The sequence below is a fragment of the Chrysemys picta genome, chromosome 17 (assembly GCF_011386835.1).
Source record: "Chrysemys picta bellii isolate R12L10 chromosome 17, ASM1138683v2, whole genome shotgun sequence".
Taxonomy (NCBI): domain Eukaryota; kingdom Metazoa; phylum Chordata; order Testudines; family Emydidae; genus Chrysemys; species Chrysemys picta.
In genome coordinates this window covers 25,502,636-25,521,980 of record NC_088807.1, presented here as the reverse complement: position 1 = coordinate 25,521,980, position 19,345 = coordinate 25,502,636, and the positions used below count along the sequence as shown (strand labels likewise).

At 67.3% G+C, this 19,345-nt stretch overlaps 2 protein-coding genes across 7 annotated transcripts; one reads left to right on the top strand and one right to left on the bottom strand.

Moving 5' to 3' along the window:
* Nucleotides 1–1,060: 1,060 nt before the first annotated feature.
* LOC135976278 (5-aminolevulinate synthase, erythroid-specific, mitochondrial-like) lies at nt 1,061–3,177 on the bottom strand. 3 transcript variants are annotated; one of them, XM_065571242.1, is made up of 4 exons: nt 3,026–3,177; nt 1,779–1,970; nt 1,463–1,621; nt 1,061–1,288 (listed from the first exon to the last, which is right to left on the bottom strand). In XM_065571242.1, the coding sequence occupies exons 2-4, from the start codon at nt 1,951–1,953 to the stop codon at nt 1,146–1,148; spliced, it is 477 nt and encodes a 158-aa protein (XP_065427314.1). In that variant the 5' UTR covers nt 1,954–1,970; nt 3,026–3,177; the 3' UTR covers nt 1,061–1,145. The 3 variants fall into 3 exon arrangements, with proteins under 3 accessions (XP_065427314.1, XP_065427313.1, XP_065427312.1); XM_065571241.1 differs by lacking the exon at nt 3,026–3,177 and adding an exon at nt 2,249–2,910 and having other exon boundaries at nt 1,105–1,288; nt 1,463–1,624; XM_065571240.1 differs by having other exon boundaries at nt 1,116–1,288; nt 1,463–1,624.
* A 36-nt stretch (nt 3,178–3,213) lies between these two features.
* On the top strand, nt 3,214–18,753 carry LOC101953172 (prickle planar cell polarity protein 3). 4 transcript variants are annotated; one of them, XM_065571204.1, is made up of 9 exons: nt 3,214–3,328; nt 9,778–9,863; nt 11,078–11,261; nt 11,714–11,827; nt 12,214–12,351; nt 13,341–13,544; nt 13,744–13,930; nt 16,137–16,553; nt 16,688–18,753. In XM_065571204.1, exons 1-9 carry the CDS (start codon nt 3,290–3,292, stop codon nt 17,347–17,349), a joined length of 2,031 nt encoding a protein of 676 aa, XP_065427276.1. In that variant the 5' UTR covers nt 3,214–3,289; the 3' UTR covers nt 17,350–18,753. The 4 variants fall into 4 exon arrangements, with proteins under 4 accessions (XP_065427276.1, XP_065427277.1, XP_065427275.1 ...); XM_065571205.1 differs by having other exon boundaries at nt 3,272–3,333; XM_065571203.1 differs by lacking the exon at nt 3,214–3,328 and adding an exon at nt 5,358–5,478.
* Nucleotides 18,754–19,345: the final 592 nt, after the last annotated feature.

The window sequence follows — 19,345 nt, the reverse complement described above, 5'->3', positions numbered from 1 at the left end:
GATGAACTCAAACTGGAACGGGTGCAGAGAAGGGCCACTAGGATGATCAGAGGAATGGAAAAGCTGTCGTACGAAAGGAGACTAGAGGAGCTTGGGTTGTTTAGTCTGACAAAGCGAAGGCTGAGGGGGGATATGATTGCTATCTTTAAATATATTAGAGGGATTAATACAAGGGAGGGAGATGAATTATTCCAGCTTAGTACTAACGTGGATACGAGAACGAATGGATATAAACTGGCCGTGGGGAAGTTCAGGCTTGAAATTAGACGAAGGTTTCTGACCGTCAGAGGGGTGAAATATTGGAACGGCCTACCGAGGGAAACGGTGGGGGCGACGGACCTGTCTGGTTTTAAGATTAAGTTAGATAAGTTTATGGAGGGAATGGTTTAATGGTAAAACATAGTAGTCAAGGAAAGCCAAGCAATGGTGGGTAAATAGCATAATGACTAAAAGGGGTCAGGCTGGAGACTCTTGCCTATATGCTCGGGGTCTTACTGATCGCCACATTTGGGGTCGGGAAGGAATTTTCCTCCAGGGCAGATTGGCTGAGCCTCTGGAGGGTTTTCGCCTTCCTCCGCAGCATGGGGCAGGGATCTCTAGCAGGAGGGTCTCTGCCGATTGAGGTCACTAATAACAGGATTGGGGACTTCAGCAGCAGAGTCCAGGGAAGGGGTAGGGACGGTTTTATGGCCTGCAGCGTGCAGGGGGTCAGACCAGATGATCATAATGGTCCCTTCTGACCTCGTGCAGGGGGTCAGACCAGATGATCATAATGGTCCCTTCTGACCTTAAAGTCTATGAATCTATGAATCTATGATTTGATAGCAGCCTTCAACTACCTGAGGGGGGTTCCAAAGAGGATGGAGCTCGGCTGTTCTCAGTGGTGGCAGATGACAGAACAAGGAGCGATGGTCTCACGTTGCAGTGGGGGAGGTCTAGGTTGGTTCACTCGGAGGGTGGTGAAGCACTGGAATGGTGGGTTCCCTAGGGAGGTGGTGGAATCTCCTTCCTTGGAGGTTTTTAAGGCCCGGCTTGACAAAGCCCTGGCTGGGATGATTGAGTTGGGGTTGGTCCTGCTTTGAGCAGGGGGTGGGACTAGATACCTCCTGAGGTCCCTTCCCACCCTGATATTCTATGATTCTATGTCACCCGATATCAGGCCTCACCTGGCATGTTGTCCTGGAGCAGGTGGGTGGGGAGGAGCGGGCATCGGGCCCCAGCCCGTCACGGCCCAGGAATTTCTTCCGGAGGCTGGACTGGACCTCGAGGAGCAGAGAGCTGAGGGGGTCTGGAGGGGTACAGAGATGGGGGGTGAGTGGGTTAGAGCAGGGGGGGCTGGGAGCCAGGACACCTGGGTTCTCTCCCGGGCTCTGAGAGGGGAGTGGGGTCTAGTGGTTAGAGCAGGGGAGGGGCTGGGAACCAGGACTCCTGGGTTCTCCGACCAGGTCAGAGCAGTCCTCACCTGCCCTGTAGACCTTCACATCCTCCTGCACCTCTGGCCCGGCGCGCTGAACGATCCGGCTCCGTCCGCCCCACACCTCCGACTCCATGAAGGGGCAGTGGGTCTGGGAAGGGGTGGAGGCTGCTTCTGGGGGCCCCGACTCCTGGGGGACAGATCCTACTGCTGGGGAGAGACAGCCAAGTGAAAGGGATGGGGAACCCAGGAGTCCTGGCTCCCAGCCCCTCCTCCCCCTGCTCTAACCACTAGACCCCACTCCCCTCCCAGAGCCAGGGAGAGAACCCAGGAGTCCTGGCTCCCAGCCCCGCCCACTGCTTACCAAGTGGGATGGGGTTGTCTGTCCCCCTCTGCAGGTCTGGGGAGGAGCCCATGAGGGTCCGGGCTACCATGACAGGACATCGCTGGGCGCTGCTCACCAGGAGCGGGCGAGCTTTGAGCAAGAAGACGCTGGGGTCCCGGGTCAGGAAGGGGCAACGCTGGAGGAAGGAAGCCATCGTGCCGGATTGCGGTGCTGCCGGGAGAGAGAAAGGGCATGAAGAACCCAGGCATCCGGGACGCCCACCCGCAGCACGCCACCCCCTCCCAGCTCTTCGGGGGAGAGGGGAACATGCAGATACAGCTGGCCAGTTGTGCCTGGAGGGGTACGGCGGTGGTGGAGAACTTCCTTCCTGACCCTGGGGAGCCCTGAAGCATGTGATTGGCCTGTTGGCCGAATTGGCCCCTGTGGCAAATCTGAAAATGGGAAGCGGGGGAGACACCTTGGCTCAGTACAGCCACACCAGTAGGCACCTGTCTGCCAATAGATCCAAGCGGGCAGAAATCGACCCCTTCCAGCAGACCAGCCTCCCGAGTGCCCCCCCCCCGGAGACTCCTCCCGAATGACTGATCCCCACCCCCGTCCCAGAGGAGTAACAATAGGGGGACAGGTGGGGAGGGGACCATCCAACGAGCGTGATTGGAGGGTGGGTGGACGGGACCCGTCTCCGTCCACGTCCCGTCAGTCTCTATGGACTGAGTGTGAGGTGGTGTGACAGTCGGACACCCCGGAGAAGGGTGGCAGGGTGGGGCTGTGTCTGTTGGAGGCTGATAAGAGCCGGGGGGGGGGCCCACCCAACACAGCTGTGGGGGATGGGTGGGTTTGCGGTGTGGGGGGGTGATGGATGGACGGGGGCAGAGGGGAGGCCCTAGAAGAATGACGCCCCAAATGCCCATGGGATTTTATGGGGGCAGCACCGTCCAGGCCCCATTCTCTGCCCCCCCCCGAGCCAGCCCCCTCCTTGCCATGGGGCCAGATCAGAGCCGGTGCCCCCTCGAGAGGCAGGACCCCCTAACATGCTCGAGGGGTGAAGCCATGGGGCTGAGGTATGGTGTCTCCGGGCTGCTGACGGCCCCAGGCTGGCTGGGCCCCCCCCAGCAGAAACCCCCCAACCCGTCCAGGGTTCATTGCCTCCCCCCAAAGCGTGCCCTCCTCAGCCTCCCCTTCCTCCTAACCGCCCCCCCAGCTGAGTCCCCCACCCCCATGCTCCCCCACTGACCCCCTCATGCCCCCCCCGATGACCCCGTTACCTGTTGTCCTGCACTGAGGACGAACAACCAGCACTAACTGACACCCCCGAGAGGCGGCCTGGGCCCCCTCTCGCCAGCCCCACCCATAACGGAGCCGCCCAGGCCCACAGATAAGACCAGGCGCTACAGGGCTGGGGGGGAGGGAAGGGCCCGTGGTGCAGCCGGGGGAGGGACGGGCCCAGAGGCTGAGCCCCGGATGCCTGGGTTCTATATCCCAGCCCCCCAGCCCTGCCCCCGGCTCCGAAGTCACCCCCCTTGGGAGGAATGGGGCTGAGATGCAGAACACTCATTTCAGGCACACAGGCCAGGTCAGCACTAATCCCCCTCCAGCCAGAAATACAGGGAGACCCGGCGCCTAGCTCCGGCCCCCCGCTCTAACCACTGGCCCCCACTGCCCTCCAGAGCCGGGGAGAGAACCCAGGAGTCCTGGCTCCCAGCCCCCCCGCTCTAACCACCAGCCCCCACTCCCCTCCCAGAGCCGGGGAGAGAACCCAGGAGTCCTGGCTCCCAGCCCCCCCAGCTCTAACCACCAGCCCCCACTCCCCTCCCAGAGCCAGGCAGAGAACCCAGGAGTCCTGGCTCCCACCCCCCCTGCTCTAACCACCAGCCCCCACTCCCCTCCCAGAGCCGGGGAGCGAACCCAGGAGTCCTGGCTCCCAGCCCCCCCTGCTCTAACCACTGGCCCCCACTGCCCTCCCAGAGCCGGGGAGCGAACCCAGGAGTCCTGGCTCCCAGCCCCCCCTGCTCTAACCACTGGCCCCCACTGCCCTCCCAGAGCCGGGGAGCGAACCCAGGAGTCCTGGCTCCCAGCCCCCCCAGCTCTAACCACCAGCCCCCACTCCCTCCAGAGCCAGGCAGAGAACCCAGGAGTCCTGGCTCCCAGCCCCCCCTGCTCTAACCTACCAGCCCCCACTGCCCTCCCAGAGCCGGGGAGAGAACCCAGGAGTCCTGGCTCCCAGCCCCCCCAGCTCTAACCACCAGCCCCCACTCCCCTCCCAGAGCCAGGCAGAGAACCCAGGAGTCCTGGCTCCCAGCCCCCCCTGCTCTAACCTACCAGCCCCCACTGCCCTCCCAGAGCCGGGGAGAGAACCCAGGAGTCCTGGCTCCCAGCCCCCCCCTGCTCTAACCACCAGCCCCCACTGCCCTCCCAGAGCCGGGGAGAGAACCCAGGAGTCCTGGCTCCCAGCTCCCCCCTGCTCTAACCATCAGCCCCCACTCCCCTCCCAGAGCCGGGGAGAGAACCCAGGAGTCCTGGCTCCTAGCCCCCCCTGCTCTAACCACCAGCCCCCACTCCCCTCCCAGAGCCAGGCAGAGAACCCAGGAGTCCTGGTGTTTGTAGGGGGGGCACTGGGCTCGCGGGGGGCTGTGGGTCGGAATGGGGGCGAGGGGAGAACTATGGAGGGTCTGGGGGCTGCAGGTGGCCAAGGGCACCTGTTATAGGACCAATGTTACCAGGGACGGGGGGCCGCTGGGGCGGGAGAAGCGATGGGGGGAGGGAGGGGGCCCGGGGGAGGAAGCTGGGGGGGGGGTGGTTAGGGGGAGGAGCGGTGTGGGAGGGGCCGGAGGTGGAGCGTGAGGACGGGGGAGGAGCTTGTGGGGAGCTCCAAGGGGAGGAGCAGCGGGAGGGGTCTGGGCCGGAGGAGGAGCTGGGGGGTGGGTGGAGCGTGGGGGGGGGGCGGGAGAGGAGCTGCGATGGGGGGGGGCGAAGGAGGAGCGTGACGGGGGGCCAGGGGAGGAGCGTGGCGGGGGGGGAGCAGCTGCGGGCGGGGCAAAGGAGGAGCGTGACGGGGGGGCCGGGGGAGGAGCGTGGCGGGGGGGGAGCAGCTGCGGGGGGGGGCGAAGGAGGAGCGTGACGGGGGGGGCCGGGGGAGGAGCTGCGGGGGGGGCGAAGGAGGAGCGTGGCGGGGGGGCCGGGGGAGGAGCTGCGGGGGGGGCGAAGGAGGAGCGTGACGGGGGGGGCGGGGGAGGAGCGCGGTGGGGGGGGCCGGGGGAGAGCTGCGGGGGGGGCAAAGGAGGAGCGTGGCGGGGGGGCCCGGGAGAGGAGCTGCGGGGGGGGGCAAAGGAGGAGCGTGGCGGGGGGGCCGGGGGAGGAGCTGCGGGGGGGGCGAAGGAGGAGCGTGACGGGGGGGCCCGGGAGAGGAGCTGCGGGGGGGGGCAAAGGAGGAGCGTGGCGGGGGGGGCCGGGGGAGGAGCTGCGGGGGGGGCGAAGGAGGAGCGTGACGGGGGGGCGGGGGAGGAGCGCGGTGGGGGGGGCCGGGGGAGGAGCTGCGGGGGGGGCAAAGGAGGAGCGTGGCGGGGGGGCCCGGGAGAGGAGCTGCGGGGGGGGGGGGGGGCGAAGGAGGAGCGTGACGGGGGGGGACGGGGGAGGAGCTGGGGGGGGGGGGGCGCGGTGCCGGTGCCGTCACCAGACGATGTTCACTCGGGGGTCTCGGCGCCGACGCTCCTCCCGCCCCGTGAGTGCTGGGGGGGGTCTCGGGGACGGTCGGGGGTGGGCTGCCCCCCCCCCCCCGCACAGCGTGGGGAGGGGAGAACGGGGGGGGCGCCGTGCTGCGGGTGGCTCGGGGGGGTGTCGCTGTCCCCTGGCAGTCAGGGCCGGGCGCTGGGAGGCACCGTGGGGCAGGAGGGTGGGTGAGGGCAGGGGGCTGGGGGGGTCGCTGTCCCCTGGCAGTCAGGCCGGCGCTGGGGGGCACCGTGGGGCAGGAGGGTGGGGAGGGGCAGGGGGCTGGGGGGGTCGCTGTCCCCTGGCAGTCAGGGCCGGGCGCTGGGGGGCACCGTGGGGCAGGAGGGTGGGTGAGGGCAGGGGGCTGGGGGGGGTCGCTGTCCCCTGGCAGTCAGGGCCGGGCGCTGGGGGGCACCGTGGGGCAGGAGGGTGGGGGAGGGCAGGGGGCTGGGGGGGTCACTGTCCCCTGGCAGTCAGGGCCGGGCCCTGGGGGGCGCCGTGGGGCAGGAGGGTGGGGGAGGGCAGGGGGCTGGGGGGGTCACTGTCCCTGGCAGTCAGGGCCGGGCCCTGGGGGGCGCCGTGGGGCAGGAGGGTGGGTGAGGGCAGGGGGCTGGGGTGGTCGCTGTCCCCTGGCTGGCAGTCAGGGCCGGGCGCTGGGGGGCGCCGTGGGGCAGGAGTTCAGGGGGCTGGGGGCACAGGCCGGCACTGGGGAGCTGATTGTTTTGCTGTTGACAGGTGGGGAGTTTTCTCCCCTCCCCCCAGGGGATGTTACCAGCTGACCCAGCTGGCTGACTCAGTTTCCCTCCTCTAGGGCAAACCAGCTGTGGCACCTGCCCTACATGGGGCAGGGCGACTCCTGGTTACGATTGCCCCACTTCCCACTCTGCTGCCCCTCGTCAGACCCCCGTATACCCCGGCTTCCCGCTTCCATCGCCCCCGGCCGGACCCAGGGGCCCGTCTACCCCGGCGTCCCGCCTCCCTCGCCCCCGGCCGGACCCAGGGGCCCGTCTGCCCCGGCGTCCCGCCTCCCTCGCCCCCGGCCGGACCCAGGGGCCCGTCTGCCCGGCGTCCCGCCTCCCTCGCCCCCGGCCGGACCAGGGGCCCGTCTACCCCGGCGTCCCGCCTCCCTCGCCCCCGGCCGGACCCAGGGGCCCGTCTGCCCCGGCTTCCCGCCTCCCTCGCCCCCGGCCGGACCCAGGGGCCCGTCTACCCCGGCGTCCCGCCTCCCTCGCCCCGGACCCAGGGGCCCGTCTACCCCGGCGTCCCGCCTCCCTCGCCCCCGGCCGGACCCAGGGGCCCGTCTACCCCGGCGTCCCGCCTCCATCGCCCCCGGCCGGACCCAGGGGCCCCTCTACCCCGGCGTCCCGCCTCCATCCCCGCCGGCCGGACCCAGGGGCCCGTCTACCCCGGCGTCCCGCCTCCATCCCCGCCGGCCGGACCCAGGGGCCCGTCTACCCCGGCGTCCCGCCTCCATCCCCGCCGGCCGGACCCAGGGGCCCGTCTGCCCCGGCGTCCCGGCTCCATCGCCCCGGCCGGACCCAGGGGCCCCTCTGCCCCGGCTTCCCGCCTCCATCGCCCCCGGCCGGACCCAGGGGCCCGTCTGCCCCGGCGTCCCGCCTCCCTCTCCCCCGGCCGGACCCAGGGGCCCGTCTGCCCCGGCGTCCCGCCTCCCTCTCCCCCGGCCAGACCCAGGGGCCCGTCTGCCCCGGCGTCCCGCCTCCCTCGCCCCCGGCCGGACCCAGGGGCCCGTCTACCCCGGCATCCCGCCTCCCTCGCCCCGGCCGGACCCAGGGGCCCCTCTACCCCGGCATCCCGCCTCCATCGCCCCGGCCGGACCCAGGGGCCCCTCTACCCCGGCATCCCGCCTCCCTCGCCCCCGGCCGGACCCAGGGGCCCGTCTGCCCCGGCATCCCGCCTCCATCCCCGCCGGCCGGACCCAGGGGCCCCTCTGCCCCGGCTTCCCGCCTCCATCGCCCCCGGCCGGACCCAGGGGCCCCTCTGCCCCGGCTTCCCGCCTCCATCGCCCCCGGCCGGACCCAGGGGCCCCTCTACCCCGGCATCCCGCCTCCATCGCCCCCGGCCGGACCCAGGGGCCCCTCTACCCCGGCATCCCGCCTCCCTCGCCCCCGGCCGGACCCAGGGGCCCGTCTACCCCGGGATCCCGCCTCCCTCGCCCCCGGCCGGACCCAGGGGCCCGTCTACCCCGGCGTCCCGCCTCCCTCGCCCCCGGCCGGACCCAGGGGCCCGTCTACCCCGGCGTCCCGCCTCCCTCGCCCCCGGCCGGACCCAGGGGCCCGTCTACCCCGGCGTCCCGCCTCCCTCGCCCCCGGCCGGACCCAGGGGCCCGTCTACCCCGGCGTCCCGCCTCCCTCGCCCCCGGCCGGACCCAGGGGCCCGTCTACCCCGGCGTCCCGCCTCCCTCGCCCCCGGCCGGACCCAGGGGCCCGTCTACCCCGGCGTCCCGCCTCCCTCGCCCCCGGCCGGACCCAGGGGCCCGTCTACCCCGGCGTCCCGCCTCCCTCGCCCCCGGCCGGACCCAGGGGCTCGTCTGCCCCGGCGTCCCGCCTCCCTCGCCCCCGGCCGGACCCAGGGGCCCGTCTACCCCGGTATCCCGCCTCCATCACCCCAATCAGACCCCCCCAGGCGCTTCTAGCTCTCCAGGGGGACAGTTGAGTGGAGGTAATGGGGGGGGGTTATTAAATGTACCCCTCATGGATGGAATTACAGCTGGGGGGGTGGGGAATAATCCAGGCTGCTTCAGCCACCAGCGCCACCTCCCCGATGTTGGGGGTGGGGATTGTCTCTCATCTGGGTCAGGATTAACTCGCTGGTGGTATTAAGGGGTCGGGTTTAATGCGGCTTTGGGGTCAATCCCCTGGCGAGGGGTGTGGGGAGGGGGCTGTGTGGGGAGGGGGAGGGGGCCGTGTAGTTACAGCGGGGGCTGTGGGGGAGGAAAGGGGGGTCTGTGCATGTTTGGGGGAGGCCGAGGAGGGGGAGGGGGGAACGGGGAGCTGTGTAGGGAGTGCCAGGGGGCTGTGTCTGAGGGCAGGGGGACAGGACGTGGGGGGAGATGGGGCTGTGGGGGGAGAGGATTTCCTGAATGGGGGGCAGAGGGGATGACGATGGGGATCTGTGTCTTGGGGGCCCTTGAGTTGGGAGGGGCAGTGCTTGGGGGCACTGTGCCGGGGAAAGGGGTCCTGACTTAGAGGCCGTGGGACAGGAGGGGGAGGTTGGGGGGCTGTGTATGGGGACCCGGAGTGGGGAGGGACGGTGGGGGGCTGGAGAAGGGGCACAGGATTGCTGTGGGGAGCGGGGCAGGAGCGCAGGTTGTGGGGGGAGCTCCCGGCTACTCCAGTGCCGGCCTCTCCCAGCAGGGGTTGCTGTGGGGTGTGGGGGGGCGGGTTGCTGAGGTGTGATTAGGGTCAAGGGGGCCACGGTCTTTCTCTCATTCACCCCCTTCCCCGGCTCGTCTCCTCTGCCAGGCCGGGCACTGCCCCGACCCACCCCACCTCTGGCATAGGGGGTGGGTTCCTCGGCACGACTCCCCCATATTTGGTCTCCCCTTGACGTGACCTTCCCCAAGGGGAAGGGGTGGGTCCCCCCCGTACCCCCCAATTACACACGCCCAGTTAAACCCCCGGCCCCTACCGCTCTCTGCCCCCCTCCCTTGGCCACCGCCCAGCTCTCGGCGTGCGTCACGCTCCGCTGAGCCGAGCCGGGGCAGGTCCTGGCGTGCGGGGCGGCTGTCGCCTCCCACAATGCCCTGGGCCGGCGCGGTTGGCGTCTGAGCTCCCACAAGCCCCAGCGGGACCCAGGTGGCCCGGCACCGCGGCTCCCACGAGCCCCCTGCATGGCTGAGGTTGGTGGCTCGGCTCCCACAATCCCCTGGGGTGCTGGGTTTGGTGGTGGGTTTTACTCCCACAATGCCCTGGGGGGCCCTGGTTGGCGTCTGGGATCCCACAATCCCTGGGGCGCCCTGGTTGGCGAGATTTTCACCCACAATGCCCTGGGGCGCCCTGGTTGGGGTCTGGACTCCCACAATGCCCTGGGTGCAGGGGTGGTGGCTCCTGTCCCTGCCCCAGACCTGCCCCCCCGGCAGGGTTTGGGGGGGCTCCGGCCTCTGCCTTGGCAGCTCAGAGACGGGGCGCGTGGCCATGGGGCTGGAGAAACACCCCCGCCCCGCCCAGAGCCGGCGATGGGACCCAGGAGTCCTGGCTCCCAGACCCACTCCCCTGCTCTAACCACCAGACCCCACAGTTTCAGGGTGGGGGGGCCGTGGCGGGTGGTGACGCTCTGTGTCTGCGCCCCGCAGCCGCCCGAAGATGCCGACCCCGACCGGGGGCAGCCGTGCCACACGTGTGGGGACCAGTGCCCCGGCTTCCTGGTGCACGGATGGAGGTAGGGACCCTGCGCTGGCCTGCTGCCCCCCCGGCACCCACCCCTCTGCCTCCCAGCACCCCGCTGCCCCCCCGGCACCCACCCCTCTGCTCCCCGGCACCCACCCCTCTGCCCATCGCAGCTGCCCCCAGCATCCTGCCCATCCCACCCCGCTCACCCCCAGCACCCCCCGCACTCCCCACTTCCCCCCCCCCCATGAGGCAGCAAAGGGCCTGGCCTGGTGCCCGGGGGGGGACTCAGACAAGCTGGGCCCCGTTTCCAGCCCAGTAGCGCTGTGAGGCCCAGGCCATTGGGGTTAATGGGCTGAAGGAGACTCTGCACCTGCTGCATGGGGGGAAGAGACCCTAGGGACGCTCTCCCTCCCTGTGACCCCTTCCCCAAGACACTCCTCCCCGACCCCCTCCCCCACCCATGCCCAGCCTACAGCCCCACTCCTGGTCCTCCAGGAGTCACCCTCTGCTTCAGTGTGTTTATTGTAGGGTCTCTCCCAGGGCGAAGGGGGGCGTGTGTTATTGTCGGGTCTCTCTGGGGGGGGCATGTGTTATTGTAGGGTCTCTCTGTGGATGGGCAGTGCATTGTTGTGGGGTATCTCTGGGGGTGGGGCTGGTGTATTATTGTAGGGTCTCTCTGTGGGGGCGGTGTGTTATTCTAGGGTCTCTCTGGGGGGGCGATGCATTATTGTAGGGTCTCTCTCGGGGGGGCGGTGTGTTATTGTAGGGTCTCTCTGGGGGTGGGGCTGGTGTATTATTGTAGGGTCTCTCGGGGGGGGCGGTGCATTATTGTAGGGTCTCTCTCGGGGTGGGGCTGGTGTATTATTGTAGGGTCTCTCCGGGGGGGGGGCTGGTGTGTTATTGTAGGGTCTCCCTGGGGGTGGGCAGTGCATTGTTGTGGGGTCTCTCCGGGGGGGGGGGGCTGGTGTGTTATTGTAGGGTCTCCCTGGGGGTGGGCACTGCATTGTTGTGGGGTTTCTCTGGGGGGGGGGCAGTGCGTTATTGTAGGGTCTCTCCGGGGGTGGGGCTGGTGTATTATTGTAGGGTCTCTCGGGGGGGGGCGGTGCATTATTGTAGGATCTCTCGGGGGGGCGGTGTGTTATTGTAGGGTCTCTCTGGGGGTGGGGCTGGTGTATTATTGTAGGGTCTCTCGGGGGGGCGGTGCATTATTGTAGGGTCTCTCTGGGGGGGCGGTGTGTTATTGTAGGGTCTCCCCGCCCCCAGGAAGATCTGCCAGCACTGCAAGTGCCCTCGGGAGGAGCACGCAGTGCGGGCGGTGCCCGTCGACCTGGAGCGCATGATGTGCCGGCTCATCTCGGACTTCCAGCGCCACTCGATCTCCGACGACGACTCGGGCTGCGCCTCCGAGGAGTACGCCTGGGTGCCGCCCGGCCTCAAGCCGGAGCAGGTGAGCCCTGCCCCCTGGGGGTCCCAAAGCCCCGCCCCCTGGTGACCCCCACCCCCTGGGAGAGCCCCGCCCCTGTACTCAAAGCCCTGTCTCATGCCCCACCCCTGTGGTCGTAGCCCCGCCTCCTGTAGTGAGGTGTCCCATAGCCCCACCCCTTTATTCCTGGAGGTGGAAGCCACGCCCACATAGGTACATGGACACCGCCCCCCATTGGGATCCTAGACCCACCCCCAAGGGGGCCGAAGCCACGCCCGCATAGGGGCCAGAGATAACCTACGGGGGGGGCGGGGGGAATCGAAGGCACGGCGCCGCCCTTCCAGCTCCTCCCCCTGTGGCCATCCCAGCCCCAACCCTGCTCTGTGACTCCACCCCTTGGGGTGGCCAGGCCACGCCCCCTGGGCCTGACACCTCTCACGCCCCCCCCCCCCCCCCCGCCCTTCTCCCCACGCCAGGTGTATCAGTTTTTCAGCTGCCTCCCTGAGGACAAGGTGCCCTATGTGAACAGTCCTGGAGAGCGGTACCGGATCCGCCAGCTCCTGCACCAGCTGCCCCCCCACGACAGCGAGGTGAGGGGCCAGGCTCTGGGGGGCTGGGCGGGGGGGCACCTCCTCTGGCAGGCCGGCTCCGTGCGGCAGGAGGCGGCCCTAAACGAGATCCTGATCTAAAAGTTCCCCTGGCATATTTTCCCCCAAGAGACCAGGAGCGAACCCCGGCATCCGGGCCAAATCCCAGTTCAAGGGATTCCAGTCGGCCTCCCTTGGTCTCTCTTCCCGCCCCAGACTGGTCTGTGGTGTCTCTGCGGCTGTTCCCCAGCTGCCCCACCCCAGAGCTGGCTGCATCTCAGCGCCGGCCGAGCCGTCCCCATGCGCCGTTATGTGCGGCTGTTCCCCGGCTGCCCCACCCCAGAGCTGGCTGTATTTTGGAGCTGGCTCAGTTGGTCTCCGTGTCCCAGGCTCAGTACTGCAGCCCTCTGGAGGAGGAAGAGAAGAAGGAGCTGAAGCTTTTCTCCCAGCAGCGGAAGCGGGAGAATCTCGGGCGGGGGATGGTCCGGCTGTTCCCGGTCACCATTACTGGTGCCATCTGTGAGCAGGTACCCAGCACGCCCCCCCCGCCTGTGCCCCCTCTCGCCCCTCCCACTCCACTACCCCAGTGGGATTTTGGGAGCAAAAACCCACCCCCGTGGGCTGTGCAAAGCATTGTGGGAGCCGGGACGCCACCCTCGGCCAGGCAGGGAGTTGTGGGTGCTGATTGGGAGTTCTGGGAGGGGAGTGGGGTCTAGTGGTTAGAGCAGGGGGGGCTGGGAGCCAGGACTCCTGGGTTCTCTCTCTGGCTCTGGGAGGGGAGTGGGGGCTAGTGGTTAGAGCAGCCGGGGGGGGCTGGGAGCCCGGACGCCTGGGTTCTCTCTCTGGCTCTGGGAGGGGAGTGGGGGCTAGTGGTTAGAGCAGCCGGGGGGGGCTGGGAGCCCGGACGCCTGGGTTCTCTCCCTGGCTCTGGGAGGGGAGTGGGCGCTAGTGGTTAGAGCAGGGGGGGGCTGGGAGCCCGGACGGCTGGGTTCTCTCTCTGGCTAACGTCCCGGCAGCTCTGATCCCATGCTGATCACTCAGTCCCGGCCATGCTGCCCAGTCTCATCTGTCGGGTGAGGAGGGGCGGGGCCTGCGCCCAAAGCCCCGCCCAGAGCTCGGCTCCCCTCCCCCTGCCCTTGGAGGCACCAGTCAGCGAGTAGCTGAGCAGTGACACCTACAGGCCAGAGGGGGCATTGCAGCATCTGTCAGTCTCCTACCCTGTTCCCTGCCCCCCACGCTAGCCAGCCCCCTGCCCTGGGGCCAGATGGGAGACGGCGCCCCCCAGAGGGGACAGGCCCCTGCCCCATTCCCCGGCCCCCTGAGCCAGCCAGTCCCTGCCCTGGGGCTGGTGGGAGCCGGCGCCCCCCAGAGGGGACAGGCCCCTGCCCCACTCCCCACCCCCCCTGAGCCAGCCAATCCCTGCCCTGGGGCCGATGGGAGCCGGCGCCCCCCAGAGGGGACAGGCCAGGTGCCTGGCTCCCTGTGACCGGTCTCTCTCTCTCTCTCTGCGGGGCAGTGCGGGAAGCAGATCCGTGGCGGGGACATCGCGGTGTTTGCCAGCCGGGCGGGGCACGGGGCCTGCTGGCACCCCCAGTGCTTCCAGTGCACGACCTGCCAGGAGCTGCTGGTGGATCTCATCTACTTCTACCAGGAGGGGAAGATCTACTGCGGGCGGCACCACGCCGAGCACCTCAAACCCCGCTGCCAGGCCTGTGACGAGGTGAGGGCGGGGGGCCGGCGGTGGGGCTCTGCAGGGGGCAGGAGCGTGGTGGGGGGGATCAGGGGGTCGGTGGGGGGGATCTGATGGTCCAGACGGGTTCTCTGTGGTTGGGATTGTGGGGTCCGGGAGGGTGGCCTGGGGGGGAATCTGAGGGGGTCCCCACAGGGGGTCAGAGGGACGTGCCTCCATCTCCCTCCAGATCATCTTCGCCGACGAGTGCACGGAGGCCGAGGGCCGTCACTGGCACATGCGCCATTTCTGCTGCTTCGAGTGCGAGGAGGCGCTGGGCGGGCAGCGTTACGTCATGCGTCAGAGCCGCCCCTACTGCTGCCGCTGCTACCAGGCCCTCTACGCCGAGTACTGCGACGCCTGCGGGGAGCCCATCGGTAGGGGGACCCCGGCGTCCGGGCAGCGGGGGGACCCAGGGTCTGGGGACCGTGGAGAGCGGGGAGACCCTGGCGTCTGGGCAGTGAGGGGACCCGGGGTCTGGGGACCGTGGAGAGTGGGGGGACCCGGGGTCTGGAGAGCGGGGGGACCCCGTCGTCCGGGCAGCGGGGGGACCCGGGGTCTGGGGACCGTGGAGAGCGGGGGGGACCCGGGGTCCGGGCAGCGGGGGGACCCGGGGTCTGGGGACCGTGGAGAGCGGGGGGGACCCTGGCGTCTGGGCAGCGGGGGGACCCGGGGTCTGGGGACCGTGGAGAGCGGGGGGGACCCTGGCGTCCAGGCAGCGGGGGGAGCTGGGGTCTGGGGACCGTGGAGAGCGGGGGGACCCCGGCGTCCGGGCAGCGGGGGGACCCGGGGTCTGGAGACTGTGGAGAGCGGGGGGACCCCGGCGTCCGGGCAGCGGGGGGACCCAGGGTCTGGAGACTGTGGAGAGCAGGGGGGCCCCAGTGTCCGGGCAACGGGGGGACCCGGGGTCTGGGGACCGTGGAGAGCGGGGGGACCCTGGCGTCCGGGCAGCGAGGGGAGCTGGGGTCTGGGGACCGTGGAGAGTGGGGGGGCCCGGGGTCTGGGGACCGTGGAGAGCGGGGGGACCCCGGCGTACGGGCAGCGGGGGGACCTGGGTTCTGGGGACCGTGGAGAGCGGGGTTACCTCAGCATCCGGCCAGTGGGGGGACCCAGCATGTGGGGACCGTGGAGAACAGGTAGACGCCGGCGTCCAGGCAGCAGGGGGAGCTGGTGTCTGGGAGCCATGGAGAGTGGGGGGACCCTGGCATCTGGGAAGTGGCGGGACCCAGGGTCCGGGGACCGTGGAGAAGAGGCAGACGCCGGCGTCCGGGTAGCAGGGGGAGCTGGTGTCTGGGAGCCATGGAGAGCGGGGAGACCCCAGCGTCTGGGCAGTGGGGGGACCTGGGGACCGTGGAGAACAGGCGGACCCCGGCGTCCGATGTTAACCCCTGATTATATGGGGCTGATTTATCATAGGCTCGCCAGTGATCTGACCAGCAGATACTGTCCCAAAATCAGGCTACAGAATTAGTGAAGCGAGTTCAGTCCATTCAACCAAACGAGCGAGTAACCAAAGCTCCGAATCACAGCGCCCCAAAGACGTCGTCCCGCTCTAGAGCGTCTGGCGCTTCGCTCCCTTACGGCGTCCTGGCAGTATCCAGAATATTCGAACCTGTGCCCGGCCGTCCATGCTCAAATCTGAGCTGGATAGGGGACGCTTACTTCATGGGCTGGCACGTTCTCACATAGTCCTGCGCATTCATCTCGATTAGCTCGTTCTCGAAAGCGTTTCCTTTGGCCTGAGCCGTTACTTCTATGCCCTTGCGGTTACCGGTCCGTCCCAGAGTTTGGGTAAACACATTTGGTTCCCCATTCAGAGTCACAAGGGGTAACCGGTGGGCCGCAGCTATCTAGGCCAAAGATTACAGACACGTGTGCTAACTCACTCTAGCTAATCAGACAGGATACAGGCCTGCAGGTTCCTTGCGTACAGCCGAGTAGAACGAGATAATGGCTGCTGAAATGGAAACACCAAAATCATATAATTGATCAAACCGATTATATAATATAGGAAGCTAGGAAAGTAACCCCATGGGCTACACCGGGCTGTGGGGGGACCTGGTGTACGGGAACCGTGGAGAGCGGGGGGACCTGGTGTCTAGGCAGCAGAGGGACTCGGCATCTGGGGACCACGAAGAGCGGGGGGACCCCGGCATCTGGGTAGCAGGGGGTCCTGCTGTCTGGGGACCTGGAGAGCAGGGCACCCCAGTGTCTAGGCAGCAGGGGGACATGGCATCCAGGGACTGTGGAGAGTGGGGAGACTTGGTATCCGGGGACAATAAAGAGTGGAGGACCCAGGTGTCCGGGCAGCAGGGGGTCCCCGGCCTCCAGGCAATGGAAAAGGAGGGAGCACCTAGGCAGCAGAGGGACCCAGGTGTCCGGGGATTCATGAAGCAGGAAAGCAGGTGCCCGGGAAGTGGGGGCGGGGGGTGTAGGGAGCACCCAGGCATCAGAATAGAACCGAGGGGTCCTGGCTCCCAGCCCCAGCCCCACCCCCCGTTCCAGCCCCCTCTCCCCTCCCAGAGCTGGAATAGAACCCTGGAGTCCTGGGTGACATTGTGCCCCCATCTCTGCCCCCCGCAGGCATCAACCAGGGCCAGATGACCTACGAGGGCCAGCACTGGCACGCCACCGACACCTGCTTCTGCTGCACCCGCTGCCGGCTGCCGCTGCTGGGCAAACCCTTCCTCCCCAAGGGGGGGCAGATCTTCTGCTCCCGCGGCTGCAGCCTGGGGGGGGACGAGGCCAGTGCCTCAGACTCCTGCGACTCCGCCCTCCACGGCCCCCGCCCCCAGGACGGGCGCCGGGCCCCCCTCCGCCGCCCGCCTGTCGCCCGCTCCGTCTCCTTCGCCAGCCGCCCTGCCCCAGCCCGGGGCTCGGACCCTGGCGGGCGGCGCAGCTGGAGCGGGACCCCCGGGGCGGAGGAGGGGGGTGAGCCGGCCGGATGCACCTCACGGGGCACCTCCACCTGCCCACGACCCCCGGAGGAGGAGGAAGGAGGTGAGACTGGGGAGCAATCCCGGAGGGGGGCAGCGGGGGGTGCACAGATGGGGGGGGGATCCCAGCGGTGGGGGGGAGGTGGGCGGCATGGCAGCTCCTGTCTCTAACCCCCCGCCCCGTCTCTCTCCCCCCAGGTTCCACGTCCCATTTCCACCGCGGCGTCCCCCACCGACACTCCATGCCCGAGCTAGGCCTGGCCCCGGCCAAGGGGGCCGACTGGACCAGCAGCTCCGTCTCCAAGCTCTCGGTCTCCCCCCGGCTTAGCCTGGGGCCCGCCCTGGAGGGCGGGGGGGCGGCAGCGGGGGAGGGAGGCTTCCCCCGGGGTGCCGCCCCCCGAGTGAGCTTCCGCGAGCCCCTGGTGGCGGGCGAGCCGGGGGGGTCCCGCAGCGCCCAACTGCATCGGCGCCGTCCCCGCGCCCGGCCCTGCTCCTCCTCCGACAACGCCCTGCACCTGGTGGGGGAGGAGGAGCCTGGGGGGGGGCTCCCCCCGGAGGAGCAGGGCCGGGGGGGGCGGCGCTTGGTCTATTCGGCCTCGGAGGGGGCCTTCCCCCCCAGCCACCGGCGCCGCTACCTCCGGGGCCGCGGCGGCCCCTGGCACGACTCCTCCTCCTCCTCTTCCTCCTCGGACTCGGAGGAGGAAGGCTACTTCCTCGGGGAGCCCATCCCCCTGCCTCCCCACCTGCGGGGCGGGGCCAGCCCCCCTCCGGCCGCTGAGGCGGGACCCCCCCGGCAGGGAGGGGGAAAAAGGCGCCAGGGGCTGCGGGGGGCTCGGGACAGGAGCTGCGTGGTGGCCTGAGTTGACCTTTGAACTTTGACCCTCCTGCTGGCAACGACCTCTCCAGTGTGACCTGTCCACGGCGGCCTCTGACCTGCACTCGTGACCTTTTAACTCTGACCCCCGTCAGCAACCTTTGACCTCGGCTTGCAGCCTTTGGTCACCCTTTTGAGCTTTGACCTCTCCAGTGTGGCTTGTGACCTTTAGACTTTGACCTCTCCGCTGTGAGTTCTGACCTTTAGTGGTCACCTTCCATGGAGGACCTTTGAACGTCGACCTTTTCTGGTGTCACCCCTGACCTTTCACCTGGGACTCTCAGCGATTGGCTTCTGCATTGGAATCTCTGACCTTTGATCTGTGACCTTTCCAGATCTATGACCTTTGTGACCTTTTGTCTGGAATCCTTAGCCATTGGCCTCTGTGGTGACCTCTGACCTTTGCTGTGAATGCTCGGCGGTTGATCTTTCCACTATGACCTTAACTCATCACGTTTCACTGGGGACCTTTGGACTTTGACCTTTCCGTTGTGACCTTTGACCTTGTCGACCTGGGACTTTGTGCTGTGACCTTTCAACTTTAACCTCTGGCCAAGGATCCTGGGGCAATGGCCTCTCAACAGCGACCTTGCCCCTTGTCTTTGCCCCGGGGCTGTGGATGGTTGGACCTCGCCCTTGTGATTTTTGACCTCTCCTCAGGGACCTATGAACACTGACCTGCCCATTGTGACCTTTGAACCCTACTCAGGATCTTTGCATCGGTGACCTTTGAACTCTGGTTGGCACCTTTCTACTGTGGCTGGTTAGATTTGGTGGCGACCTTTGACCTGCTGGTGGTGAGCTTTCCCTTGTGGCCTTTGACCTTTCCACTGTGCCCCTTGAGTTTTGGCTGGGAACTTTGACCTCTAACCCCTGAAAATGCCTTCCCACTCTGACCTTTGCCTTTTGGATGGGACCCTTGCACTGTGACTTTGGGGCCCTTGACCTGTTGACTTTTGTGCTTTGACCTTTCATCCCTCTCACATGGGGGATCATCACTGACCTGTGACTTGTCCATTGTGACCTTTGAACTTTGACCTGGGAGGGGGTCAGCAGGATTTTAGCTTTTTTTTTTTTTTTTTTTTTTTTTTTTTGGTGTGTTCCCCCATTTAGATCAGGTTTTTTTTGATTGTTTAATAGTGGAACAATTGGGGGGTTCAGTTCCCACCCTCCAGACCCTCTTTGGGGCTGCGCTGGGGGGAAGGGGGAGGGGGGTTGCAGAGAATGGGGGTACAGTTATGTATGGGAGTACACCCTGTACTGGCCCCAGTACAGAATTGGGGTCCCTGCTGTGTCTGGAATTTAACCTTCCAATTTGTTTTTCTATTAAAGGGTTAATTTAAAGAAGAAAAAGCAACCTTTTTAATAAAAGAGACCTTTAAAACCTGGATCCGAGTCTGAGCTGTCCCCTTGTGGCGTTATATGCCACTGTTCCCCAGGTGCCCCCCCCCCCCCCAGAGGTGGCTGCATCTCAGCACCGGGTGAGCAATGGAGGGGGGTATTCCTTTTCCTGGCAGTAGAGAGTGTCAGTGTCATTGTAACATGATCATTTATAAGGCCGGACGTGACCTGTGTTTTAAGAAGTATCGGGGTAGCCGTGTTAGTCTGTATCCACAAAAACAACAAGGAGTCCGGTGGCACCAGGGCCGGCTCCAGGGTTTTGGCTGCCCCAAGCAGCTCAAAAAAAAAAAAAAAAAAGCCGCGATCGTGATCTGCAGCGGCACTTCGGTGGGAGGTCCTTCGCTCCGAGCGGGAGTGAGGGACCGTCCGCGGAATTGCTGCCAAACAGCTGGACGTGCCGCCCCTCTCTGGAGCGGCCGCCCCAAGCACCTGCTTGCCAAGCTGGTGCCTGGAGCCGGCCCTGGGTGGCACCTTAAAGACTAACGGATTTATTTGGGCATAAGCTTTTGTGGGTAAAAAACCCGACTTCTTCAGATGCAAGAAGTGAGAATTACAGATGCAGGCGTTATTATACTGACACG